Below are 13,348 nucleotides of genomic sequence, written 5' to 3'. Positions count from 1 at the left end.
AAAAAGAATAGGAAATAAGATAGAGTGAGTATAATGATCTCCTTTAAGGGAAGGTTTTTTATCTTTACATATATTAAAACGCACGTATCTTAAGTATATATTTTGTTTTTTAGTAGAAGATTCAGTTTATTTGTATGCTGATGGGAATAATCCAGTTGAAAAGAGAAGATAATTGCAAGAGCAAAGCCTTGCATAGGCAGCAGAGGTTAGTCTATAGATTGCAGTGGAGCAGTTGGCCTTAGAATCAGGCAGAGTTCCTTCATTATTTTAGCAGGGAGGGCAGAGCCTAGGGCTGCAGAAGCGGGGAAGGTCATAGATTTGTCTGTGAGAGGATGAAAGAGTTCTCTTCTGATGGCATCGTAGTGAATTATGAAGTTGGATTTTTGGCGAGAGTGAAGAGGTGAAAGGGAGTTGGAGATTTAAGAAGTGAAAAAAACATATCATAAGAATAGGGAGGTGAAATAACTAGAGAAATACAATAGGGTTTCTGAAGGCCCATTTGAGGTTATTTGGTCACAACTTTAAAAAGACACCTATCCACATAGTTGATTTGATCCAGCCACCTTCAGCTGCTGGAGGCACACAGCAGGCAGAGAAACCAGGTCTGAGGTTTTGTTTGTTCAAATAGAAGTACAGTTAATACACAATATTACATAAGTCTCAGGTGTACAATACAGTGATTCACAGTTTTTAAAGGTTATACTCCATTTATAGCTATTATAAAATGTTGGCTATATTCCCCATGTTGTACAGTATATCCTTGTGGCTTATTTTATACCTAATAGTTTGTACCTCTTAATCCCCACCCCCTGTCTTGCCCTCCCCCCACTCCCTCTCCCCACTGGTAACCACTAGTTTGTTCTGTATATCTGTGAGTTTGCATCTTTTATTATATTTTCTAGTTTGTTGTATTTTTTTAGATTCCACATTTATATGGATTATCATAAAGTATCATATAGATTTATCTTTTTCTGACTTATTTCACTTAGCATAATGCCCTCTAAGTCCATTCATGTTGCTAAAAATGTCAACATTTTGTTCTTTTTTATGGCTGAGTAGTAGTCCATTGTGTGTGTGTGTGTGTGTGTGTGTGTGTGTGTGTGTGTGTGTGTGTGTATCCCACATCTTCTTTATCCATTCATTTGTAGATGGACACTTAGATTGCTTTTATATTTTAGCTGTTGTAAATAGTGCTGCTATGAACATTGGGGTACATGTATCTTTTTGAATTAGTGTTTTTGGGTTTTTTTTGGATATAAACCCAGGAGTAGAATTGCTGGGTCATATGTTAGTTCTATTTTTAGTTTTTCGAGAAACCTTCATACTCTTTTCCACAGTGGCTGCACCAAGTTACATTCCCACCAATAGTGTACAAGGGTTCCCTTTTCTCCACATCCTTGCCAACATTTGTTGTTTGTGTTCCTTTTGATGATAGCCATTCTGACAGATGTGACGTGACAGGTGTGAGGTGGTATCACATTATAGTTTTGATTTGCATTTCCCTGACGATTAGTGATGTTGAGAATCTTTTCATGTGCCTGTTGGCCATCTGTATGTCTTCTTTGGAAAAATGTCTATTCAGGTCTTCTGCCCATTTTTTAATCAGGCTGTTTATTTTTTGATGTTGAGTTATGTTGGCTGTTTATGTAGTTTGGATATTAACCCCTTATTTGTCATATCATTTCCAAATACTTTCTCCCATTCAGTAGGTTGTAATTTTTGTTGGTTTCCTTTTTTGTGAAAAAGCTTTTATGTTTCATTAGGTCCCATTTGTTTATTTTTGCTTTTATTTCCTTTGCTTTAGGAAACAGATCCAAAAAAATATTGCTGCGATTCATGTCAGAGAGTGTTCTGCCTATGTTTTCCTCTAGGAGTTTTATAGTATCTGGTCTTACATTTAGGTCATTAATCCATTTTGAGTTTATTTTTGTACATGGTGTTAGAGAATGTTCTAATTTTATTCTTTTACATGTAGCTGTCTAGTTCTCGCAGCACCACTTATTGAAGAGACCGTCTTTTCTCCATCATGTATTCTTGTCTCCTTTGTCATAGATTGACCACAAGTGCATGAGTTTATTTCTGGGCTCTCTATTCTGTTCCATTGATCATGGGTCTTTTTTTGTGCCAGTACCATACTGTTTTAATTACTGTAGCTTTGCATTCTGAAGTCAGGGAGGCTGACTTCTCCAGCTCTGTTTTTCTTTCCCAAGATTGTTTTGGCTGTTGGGTTCTTTTGTGTTTCCATACAAATTTTAAAATTGTTCTAGTTCTTTGAAAAATCCCATTGGCACTTTGATAGGGATTGCACTGAATCAGTAGGTTGCCTTGGGTAGTATGGTCATTTAAACAATATTGATTCTTCCAATCCAAGAATATGGTACATCTTTACACCTGTGTCGTCTTCAACTTCTTTCATCAGTGTCTTATAGTTTTCCGAGTACAGGTCTGTTACTTCCTTAGGTAGGTTTATTCATAGGTATTTTATTCTTTTTGATACAATGGTAAATGGGATCGTTTCCTTAATTTCTCTTTCTGATAGTTTGTTTTCAGTGTATAGAAGTGCAACAGATTTCTTTTTTTTTTTATTTTTATTTTATGGCTGTGTTGGGTCTTCGTTTCTGTGCGAGGGCTTTCTCTAGTTGCGGCGAGTGGGGGCCACTCTTCATCGCGGTGCGCGGGCCTCTTCACTATCGCGGCCTCTCTTGTTGGGGAGCACAGGCTCCAGACGCGCAGGCTCAGTAGTTGTGGCACACGGGCTTCGTTGCTCCGCGGCATGTGGGATCTTCCCGGACCAGGGCTCGAACCTGTGTCCCCTGCATTGGCAGGCGGATTCTTAACCACTGCGCCACCAGGGAAGCCCGCAACAGATTTCTGTAATCAATTTCATATCTTGCAACTTTACTGAATTCATTGATGAGCTATGGTAGTTTCCTGGTGGTGTCCTTAGGATAGTCTATGTATAGTATCATGTCATCTGCAAACAGTGACAGTTTTACTTCTTCTTTTCCAATTTGGATTCCTTTTATTTCTTTTTCTTCTCTGATTGCTGTGGCTAGGACTTCCAAAACTGTCTTGAATAAAAGTGGTGAGAATGAGCATCCTTGTCTTGTTCTTGATCTCAGAGGAAATGCTTTCAGCTTTTCACCATTGAGTATGATGTTAGCTGTGAGTTTTTCATATATGGCCTTCATTATGTTGAGGTTTGTCTCCTCTATGCCCACTTTCTGGAGAGTTTTTCTCATAAATGGATGCTTTTTCTGCATCTGTTCTTCATTTTGACACGTGAATCTGATGGAAGGAAAGAGAGCAGGGCATGAGCATGGGTTGTGCCCTGGGAGGTGGTTATAGCCTCTGACAAAGGGTAGAAGTGAGGACATGAGGCTCCTGAGTGCTGAACAGTAGAACATGCTGAGATCAATGGATTGGTGGACCTCATGGGGCTGTAGGAGCAGACATAAAGGATGTGAATTGGAGAGTCAGCAACTGATGATCAGAGAATGGGATTCTTGAAATTAAGATTTGGGGGCTGTATAGTAGTATATGATAATGACAAAATTTTGTGTCTGTTGGAGTAGGTAGCTGAGGTGGGGTGAGGACAGGATAGTTGGAAGTGAGGGAGGGAGTCAAGGAACTAAGAGTTCAGTGTTGATTGGATGTCTACACAGTGGAAGTGAGGAAGAAGGCTGGCACTGAGAGGAAGTTCAGGAAAGTCCGCTAACTCTGAGATGAGGGCATGCAACAGAAAAGGTTGGCAGGATGTAATCCGACTACATGCATTTCACAGGAGATGTGGTTTTTGAGAGAAAGAACAGAAGAAATGGTTTGGAAATAGTAATGAGGAGTGAGGCAGCCATCTCCCCCACCTCCAGGCTTGTGGTAGGTTGGCTGTATAAACAAAAACAGCCATCAGAAGGGCTGCAGTGCTAACTGCTTCCTCTGAGGGTGACAGGTTTCACATACAACAGGAAAGAGAAGGGGACATTTAGAGGCCAGGATGAGCAAATAGATCTTGCTATTGGCAGGAGTGAATTCCAGGGATCGCAGTGGAAGGATTTGGGCGCTGGGGACTTTTCGTCCTCAATTTAAATAATTTTGCTTTAGAAAACTCTCATATATGTTACTTAGTATATCTGGAGATATTGTAAAATGTATTCTTCAGGAACTGATTTGATCCTTAATTTACTTTACAACGTCTATATTACAGGAATGGTTTGCAGTTTATGTGGAACTTAATCAGCAAATTGCAGCACTCTTAAATGCTGGGGATGAGGAAGATCTTGTGGAACTGAAGTCGCTGCAGCAACAACTTAGTGATGTTTGTTATCGACAGGCCAGTCAGCTGGAATTTAGGCAGAATCTCTTACAAGCAGCTCTTGAATTTCATGGTGTTGCCCAAGATGTAAGTGTCTACTCTGACTGCTTTTCTTTTCTTCAAATTATCTGAATACTTATCTGCACATCATTTTTGCAGGTTTGCATGTCTCCTAATTATTTTTCTGGAACAATAAAATTTACTGGTGGGGGAAATAAGATAAACTTCTTTGATTTTTTAAAAAATTTTAAGTCATTCTGCATGCAACTAAACTTTTTTTTTTTTTTTTTGTCTAAATAGAGTGTCCCAACCTCTTAGATATATTTCATTTGGATAGTTTTTCAATCTTCATGCTATATAACATAGATTGAAATGGAAGTTTCAATACTTTTTAACATTCTGCTGACCTGGACATACTTTGTCTTCCTGGTGCATGCATCTGTGTGTTCTGTCATTCAGATAACATGTATTCTAATTATTTGTCCTTGTCTTTTAACAGCAGAGTCTTTTTCAAGTATAATTGTGATAACCTCATTAGATATAAACCTCATTAATCATTAAACACTTTAGATGCTGATTACATCAGGGTTATCTCTTTGGTGTCCCTCTGCTTTAGTTGTCTCAGCAGTTGGATGGCTTATTAGGGATGTTGTGCGTAGATGTAGCACCAGCTGATGGAGCATCGATTCAGCAAACTTTAAAACTGCTTGAAGAGAAGCTGAAAAGTGTTGGTAAGCAGATTTTAAAAATGCTGAAACATAAGGGTTCTTTTTTTTTAAAATATCACTACCATGGTTAGACAAGTCAACTTACACTGATCTAATTATAATTATTTACAGGGAACATAGGAAAAATTGGTATAAAAAAGGCTTTATCCCCTTAAAGGGTGTAATTTATGCTACAGTTTTTATTTTTCATTGTTGGTCAGTCACCCTTCCTTCACAGGGCCTTTAGCCTTTCTTGTTTACCCAGCCGAATCTACAGGTGCTATGTCTTGCATATTCTATGAGCAGTTATTTGTAGTGCATGCATAAACTGTAATTAGCTGTGAAGTGTTCTGTGGTAAACCCTGTATGCCCCAAACTGTGTTTTATGCAATGATTTTTGTTGTTGCTATATCCTAACCTTGTGAAAAAATAGTTGGTTTGGTTCTGTGCATTTGTTTCTCCAAACTGGGAATACTGCCGAGGTGACATACTCTCCAAGGAGAGGATGGTCCAGTTTCATTAAGCTAGTACCCTTACTTGACACCAAGGCTTTTTACATTTTACTACAGTAGGAAATACAGTGAATTTCCCTAGGACGTGACTGGGAGAGGTGGATAGTGGATGTGAAAATGGGAGGGGGGTTGTATTGAGTGGGACAGGAGGGCAAAGGAGAATGGAGGAGAGGAAAGCAGTAACTGAAGGCAGAGATTTAGTGGAAAATGGTGACATGTGATTGAACCAATTTAATTAATTTTGAAAAGGACTTGAGCGAATGAGTTTGAAAAATCACGTTTGTATTGGCATTTTACTTGCTTACAGTCTTCGTTATTTTTAACAGATGATATGAGTAATACATGTTTAGTATTTAATATGCCAAATGAAATTTATTTCAAAATGTCACAAGTTTTCTTAAACCATATTTTTCTTTTAAAAATGCTAAAAGAATTCTGGTATATGTACCTAATTTAGAGTCTTGTAAACATATCCTAAGTGTTGCTTCTCGTTGGGTGTAAGCTGGACAGCACCTATACTCAAAATGTTCAGTGTCCTTTTACAGTGAGAATACATTGCTTGAATGTTTTAATGTCTTGTAACTCATATGTTTTTTGAACAAAATATTTGCCTTATTCTCCTAAAAATTGGACTACATAAAAACAGAAAGGAAAAAATTGAAAATCTTACCAAAATAGAAATTCTCACACTTCCTATTTACAGTTTTGAAAAGTAATTGTTATCTATGGAAATTCACCTTTTGGAAATTCTCTTTAGGGAGAATTTGAATGAGAGGGAGCTCCAGTTTGAGCCACATTTAAAGGGGTTTTATTGATCGAAATATTCAGAGGGCTGCATCCCAAAGTATTTTAATGTGCCAAGTTGTTATACTTGGAATCCAAGTACAGTATCTGCTAGAGGATTTACTTAAGGGAGGGAAAGCTTCTCTGGTTTAAGAGATTAAATATAGTAACTTTTGTTTTAGATGTAGGATTGCAAGGTTTGCGTGAAAAAGGTCAAGGTCTTCTGGATCAGATCTCCAATCAGGCATCCTGGGCCTATGGAAAGGATGTAACCATTGAAAATAAAGAAAATGTGGACCACATACAAGGAGTGATGGAAGATATGCAGCTTAGGAAACAAAGGCAAAGTTTGACTGTTCATGTTAATTTTTGCTAAGACAACCTAATATTAATTAAAATGAAGAGTGATATAATTATATTTTCCATACAAAGTAAAAATTCTTATCTGTTATATAGTAAGCATGTAGTAGGTTTTTGGTGAATGTAATGATTATTGTATATAATTGTACTAACAAATAATGGCAGTTTGTTCAATTAATGGGTACATTTTCCCTTTTTACTCAGTGGTAAAAATTTCAGTTCCACTCTAGTACATCACATTCCATATCCCCAGTGTAGCCTATGACTCTTCTATCTTTTAAGAAAACTCTTTTTGGAGAATTTTGCTTTTCCATTTTCATTTAGTTTAGAGTTGCTATTAAATGTCATTTACATTGATGTGTTTCTTCATCTAAACGTCTCAGAAATTTTCATGCATCAATTGTTCTCATATTTGCTGTAGAAGGATTAGACAATAAACTCTGGGTAAGATGATGTTTAGTTTCCTTTGATGTAGAACTAGGAATTTAAAGGGTTCTTTGAAAACTCAGTTTGCAATAGCAATTGCAGAGTATTGCAAGGTAAAGGATTAAATTAATATATGCTAGTATATATAGGCTAGCATGGTTGTGTGAAATCTTTATACACTTAGAAATTCTAAGGTCATCAACAAAAACCTCACAGAAACTCTTCCCCTATATCATAGAGAAAATAGTCATTAGACAGAAATTCCTTCTATCCTCATATCTGCAAACGTATCCATTTCATTATTTATTCTCATCACAAAGATGATACATGTCTGCTCTTATCAAAGCTGTGTGTCCCCATCATCTTCTCACTCCGTCAATTCCCATTCTCTACTCTGATCCCTGCCTTTCATTTAAATGCTTAAATCTCTCCTATTAAAAAAAAATTAGACAATTACACACATGCATATACCTTCAACCCTTTGTCTTCTAGCCCTAGAATTCTCCTTTCTGACAGCTGTCATTGATGGTCTAATCTGCACTCATACTTCCTCACTGCCTCTAGTTACTTTTCATCCCTTCTCAGTCTCCCCTCTCCCCTCACCATTTCACTGAACATACTCTTACTGATGTCACAAGTGACTTTATAGTTGCCACGTGTAATAAATGCTTGATCTTGCTCAAAATCCAGGGAATACTTTTGGTCCTGACATTGCTTGACCACTCTGAATAGAATTAGGCACAAATGACTTTTTCTTTCTTCTTCAAACTTCCTGACAACCTTGTCTTCTTTGAAAACACCCTTATGAGTCTCCTCCTGGCACTCTGTTTCTTCTTGGTTTTCTTCACTGATTTCTTGTCCTCTAGCTAATTTCACTGCTTTCAGGGTTTGTTCTGAGGCCAAATTCTCTTCTCACTCTTTGTCTTCTCCCTACTTTAATGACTTTCTTTAATATGACCGTGATTGAGCAGTTATGACTCTGACCCAGACTCCTCTCCTGTATGTTAGACCCGTAGTTCCTCTTACTTACTGAATGTCTCCACCTGGAGGCCCCATACACTACTCAAAAAAACGACTATGGACAGATGAGAATCATTCTCCTCCAAAACTTGGCTCTTCTCCTTTAGTTTCCTATCCAGGTTAGAAGTACCATCAGCTACCAAACTTGGACTTTATCCCAAGGATTTATTAAAATCCTTACTCTTCCTCATCCCTTACAGCCTATTCAAGTGCCCAAGTTCCGCTGTCTCTGAATCATGAACACTTCTTTCTTCCCGATCTTAGCTGCCTCTGGCATTGCTCGTCTACAGTCTGTTGTGCAAGAGCGCAGTCTTTTGTGAAGCACACATCTAATCCCCAACTTCCTTGTGTAAACCCCTCTCAGTGACTTCCTATTTTCTCAGATGAAGTTCAGTTTCCTTGGAATAGTGTAGGAGATCCTTCATAATCCAGTCCTGCATAATCTTACCTCCTTTAATTTTTCTACAAAACCACGCACTTGTTTTCACTTTCCTGAACGAATCATGCTATTCCATGCATCCATGACTTAGAATACGTCTTTCCTTGTTTTCTGCCGAGTGGATTCCTACTTATTCTTTAAGACTCAGGGGTACTTATCCTTGGAAGCCTTTTTAGATTTCTAAGGCAAGTTTGTTACTTATTCCTCCCTGTTCTCATACAGCTCCACAGTAGTGTTTATCACATTGTTTATTTAAAAGTGCATCTCCCCAAATGAGACCATCTTAATAGTAGAGACCATGTCTTATCCTTTTCAAGTACATTATTCATACCTGACAATATGTGTTGAATATGTGTATGATATCATCTTCATCACTGAAGTGTCTTACATTGTCTTTTAGCTTCCGATTGTAAAAATACTTACCATGATTACTTCCCTTCAGTCCCTTGTAGAATTATTTAACCAAGTTGCATTTTAACAATATGTTATGGGCTTTTGTTGAGGGCATCCTTATAAAAAATAGCCTTGTGACAATGACTTACCTATTGTTATCAGGTTTCCTTAAGAATATCAACTATAGTGGAGTCCAGTGCCTCATGGGTAGCTTGTTATTGGTATTTGGTACTGCAGTGAGTTTCTACCTTCCCATCTAAAGTTCATGGAATTGCATGGGAATGAAGGGAATCAGAATGAAGGGATCAGAGCTGAGCTAGATCAAGTCAGCTTAAAATTGTAATCTGTATATTATCCAGGCAGACCACAGTAAAATTTAAGAATACTGTGAATTGTGTTTCTCTCCACCCAGAGATCAACAGAATTTTTTTCTTTCTTAAGAACATAGATGGAGGTTTTTTTAAATTCAAAATTAGATATTACTCTGGGTAATGTATAATGTAATGAAAAGCTTTATTTTTTTTTTATTCCTTTGGAGCACCATTCTCTAAATTAGTATTTTAGAAACTTTACATTTTTATCTTTGAAGGTTGTTTAATGCTAATTGGCAGTTGATATTGCTTTGAGTTTTAGTGTACTGCTGTGTTTGTGCTTTGCTTCAGTATTTTGCAGAATCCATACTATACTCAGAAGGGTTTGTGATTTAGTACCATTCAGGTATTTTAAGGTTTTGATATAACACAGATACAGATACCCTTAAAATTCTTACAAATCAATACAAAATAGTTACAGTCTCCGTAGTGTAGGACTGAGTATTTTAGTATACTGTAAAACACGTGTGCCGGATGGTGGTGTTATACTAGTTATCAACAAAACTGAAATGTCCTAAATTTATGTTTGGATTTATTAGATGTGAAGACATGGTAGATGTGCGAAGATTAAAGATGCTTCAGATGGTGCAGTTGTTTAAATGTGAAGAAGATGCTGCCCAGGTAAAGATCAATCAGGCACATTATGCACTTGTCTTTTCTTAGAAGATTGATTTCACCTAACTGTAAACAAAAGTGTACTTTTCATGGTCCTAAGCAAGTAAATTCATTAAGTCAGATTCTAGTTTATCCTGTCAAAATAATAAAGTTTTGTATTCCCACTTATCTTACTGGTCTCATTTTTTTTTAATTTATTTTAATTTATTTATTTTTGGCTGCATTGGGTCTTTGTTGCTGTGCACGGGCTTTCTCTAGTTGCGGCGAGTGGGGGCTACTCTTCGTTGCTGTGCGCGGGCCTCTCACTGCGGTGGCTTCTCTTGTTGTGGAGCACGGGCTCTAGGTGCGTGGGCTTCAGTAGTTGTGGCTCGCGGGCTCTAAAGCGCAGGCTCAGTAGCTGTGGTGCACGGGCTTAGTTGCTCTGTGGCATGCGGGATCTTCCCGGACCAGGGCTCGAATCCGTGTCTCCTGCATTGGCAGGTGGATTCTTAACCCCTGCACCACCAGGGAAGCCCTTGCTGGTCTCATTTGACTTATCTTCTCAATGAAATTCTCTATTGAGCTAGCAATTGGGATTATTTATTATTTATTACTGTTGATTTGGTTGTCAGTTACACATCCCAGGATGAAGGCTGGTGTAGCTTATTGCTTTTTAACCCACAAGAAGGTTTTTCAGCTAGATAAACAGTTTGCTATCTTTGTGTAGTTAGCATCAAAGAACGTGATTCCAGCTTGACATAGAAGAAACTTAACGATTTTAAGTAGCAACATAAATCTATAATGAGATTCCAATAAGATTATATTACATAAACACATGATGTTCTATTAATATAAATCTTGTGATGTTAATTTTAAATGAGTGCTTCTCTTTAATAGGTCTTGTCTTTAGATTTTTAAAAATTTTGAGTGGGAGGAGAGGTCATTAATTCATGCAGCTTGGCATTGAATGAAATAAACTATTAAGGTTATAACTAATGGATTAATTAATCACATGCTAGTAATCTTTCTTTATATAAATATGATGTTTTGATATAAGAGTTTATAAAGAGTTATGAACCCAGCTTCACTGTCATTTATTTTCATTTAGGCAGTAGAATGGCTAAGTGAACTTCTGGATGCTCTTCTTAAGACCCACATCAGATTGGGTGATGATGCTCAGGAAACGAAAGTCCTACTGGAGAAGCATAGAAAATTTGTCGATGTTGCACAGGTGCAGAACTGGTTATCTTCCTTTTCTACAAGCTCTGTGTTTGCATAGCTTTCTGCGTGATTGTAATGTCACTTAACCTTCCAAGTCCAAGAAGATTGGTTACGTTAATCCAGAAATATTACAGAACTAAGAAAATGTCAGCTGGTGAATCAAAACTAGCCTGCATAAACTTGAGAGGGTTTATGTTTTCCTGAATACAGGTTCTGTATGCTTCCTCTGATATATGGTATATATTATGACATTTTTAGGCAGTAACTGTTCATTCACAAAAGTAAATCAGTAAATGACAAACCCTAGTTTCTGCATCTCACTAATGTTAGCAAAACAACACAGATTTTTTTTTTTTTTTGCATGTGAAAAGTATCTTAATTTATTTTCCCTAACTATTGAGTTCACATTGTAACAGTGTGGTTTCCTGTATAGAATATAAAGTGCCCACTTGCCACCCATTCGTTTTGATCAATGAGTGAGCAAACTTTTTTTTTTTTTTTGGTGGGGTCGGGAGTCATGGTTGAGCAGACCGAGGTGGGGAAAACGGAGTAAGAGAGGGAAGCCAGACAAGAAATAAACTTAATAAAAATTAACTGAAAGTATTGCTTCCCCTTTATTATTTATGCATGCAGACAATTTGTAGCAATAAGTGCCAGTGGACTTATTCATTATTAATTTCTAGTAGTGTTGCTTAATTGTAACCACAGTCCTCCTGCACACTTTCCCATCCCTCTTTTCAGAATTCTTTTATTATAATTTCATGTTGACTTTTTCTTTTTTAGAGCACTTATGACTATGGAAGACAGTTGCTACAGGCCACAGTTGTGCTGTGCCAGTCTTTGCGCTGCACCTCTCGATCATCTGGGGATACACTTCCTCGACTGAACAGAGTATGGAAACAATTTACAATAGCATCTGAAGAGAGGGTACATAGGCTGGAAATGGCTATTGCATTTCACTCAAATGCTGAAAAGGTTCGATTTTTTAAAAATGTAGTTTCAGTAGTGTTTGTACATTTAAAATGTGTTAACCTTGTAATTTTGTTATAAGTCTGTTTTTTAAAAATTTATATTAATTCCATTGTTTAAAGCTTGTTTAGATATAATGTATTGTCTTAGAAAATTCAAATCAGATTCTTAGTAAGCCATACCAGTGCTAGAGTACTATGGTTAGAGGAGTTGAAACTATCCAGTAGTCCTCTCTCAGCAGCACGTCTCTCCTCACCAGACCTGATGCCCAGAATGTACTGTTTGTTCTTTCAGGTGTCATGACTCCCATCTGTTTCATTATGCCAGGAAAGGAAACTTTGCTTTGGCAACTACTACTGATTGTCATAAATGTTTTAAAAGGTCATTTGTGATTTTTATAATGTTTAGAGACTGTCCAGCTAAAATTATGAGAGTAAGGATAAAAATAAAACCTTTTTTTTTTCATGTGTTATCTTTAAAGATTCATTCTAGAATTTATTATTTAATGAATTCGTTAGTCCCAGAAACCAAAAATGAAATATGCAGGCAACTTTTCAATAGAACCTTTTTCTCAACTGCACAGTGAAAATTTATAGCACCCGAGCCTTATATTTCCATTCCAAAGAGGAGTCTTACTAAGTAGTTAACTTTGTTTTGATCTCTTAACAATCACAGTTTATATGTAGGGAATGTTCAATACAATTTAAGATATGAGAAACCTAAGATGTAAATGTGATAACCTTAGTCTGTAGAACAGAAGAGAAATTGCCAGGAACCTCAGGAATTAAGCAGTTTCTGTCTGTGTTATGCAGTACATCTGTTAGGAAATGTCCACAGTTAACTCTTTCTGAGCTGGTCACTGAACTCCACAGGTCAGTGTTTTAGTGTAAAATGGCCTAGCGATGATGAATGAAAGTACACAAAATGGCTTGACTTGTTTATCTGCTGATTGTTTTAATGAAAACTTTTTATTGAAGTATAGTATTAGCATAGAAAAGTGTACAGCTCAAATGTTCTGCTCACTGAATTTTCATAGAGTGAGCATGCCTGTGTAATCAGTGCACTGTTCAAACAACAGAACGTTACCAGCACCCCAGAGGCTCTCCACCCTCTTTTAATCACACTGCTTCTGCTGCCCATCCTGGGGTGGCCACTGGCCTGATTTCTAACACCACTGATAACTTTTTAGGATCGTGCTTTAAAAATGTATCTGCAAGGACGTTTTAAAACCTAGATCTTTT

At 37.2% G+C, this 13,348-nt stretch overlaps 1 protein-coding gene across 6 annotated transcripts in view; it reads left to right on the top strand.

Annotated features, from left to right (window-relative positions):
* Window positions 1–13,348, top strand: part of SESTD1 (SEC14 and spectrin domain containing 1) — a 210,829-nt gene that overhangs the window by 193,053 nt on the left and 4,428 nt on the right. For all 6 annotated transcript variants that reach the window (XM_082466708.1, XM_082466709.1, XM_082466711.1 and 3 more), the window contains 6 exons: window positions 4,205–4,399; window positions 4,929–5,043; window positions 6,497–6,656; window positions 9,863–9,944; window positions 11,026–11,148; window positions 11,922–12,113. In XM_082466708.1, coding sequence (XP_082322834.1) covers window positions 4,205–4,399; window positions 4,929–5,043; window positions 6,497–6,656; window positions 9,863–9,944; window positions 11,026–11,148; window positions 11,922–12,113 — 867 coding nt within the window. The remainder of the gene's footprint in view (window positions 1–4,204; window positions 4,400–4,928; window positions 5,044–6,496; window positions 6,657–9,862; window positions 9,945–11,025; window positions 11,149–11,921; window positions 12,114–13,348) is intronic.

The sequence above is a fragment of the Balaenoptera physalus genome (assembly GCF_965194825.1).
Source record: "Balaenoptera physalus genome assembly, chromosome: 6".
NCBI lineage: Eukaryota > Metazoa > Chordata > Mammalia > Artiodactyla > Balaenopteridae > Balaenoptera > Balaenoptera physalus.
The sequence above is the reverse complement of the archived record's forward strand: the minus strand, read 5'-3'. Positions and strand labels throughout refer to the sequence as shown.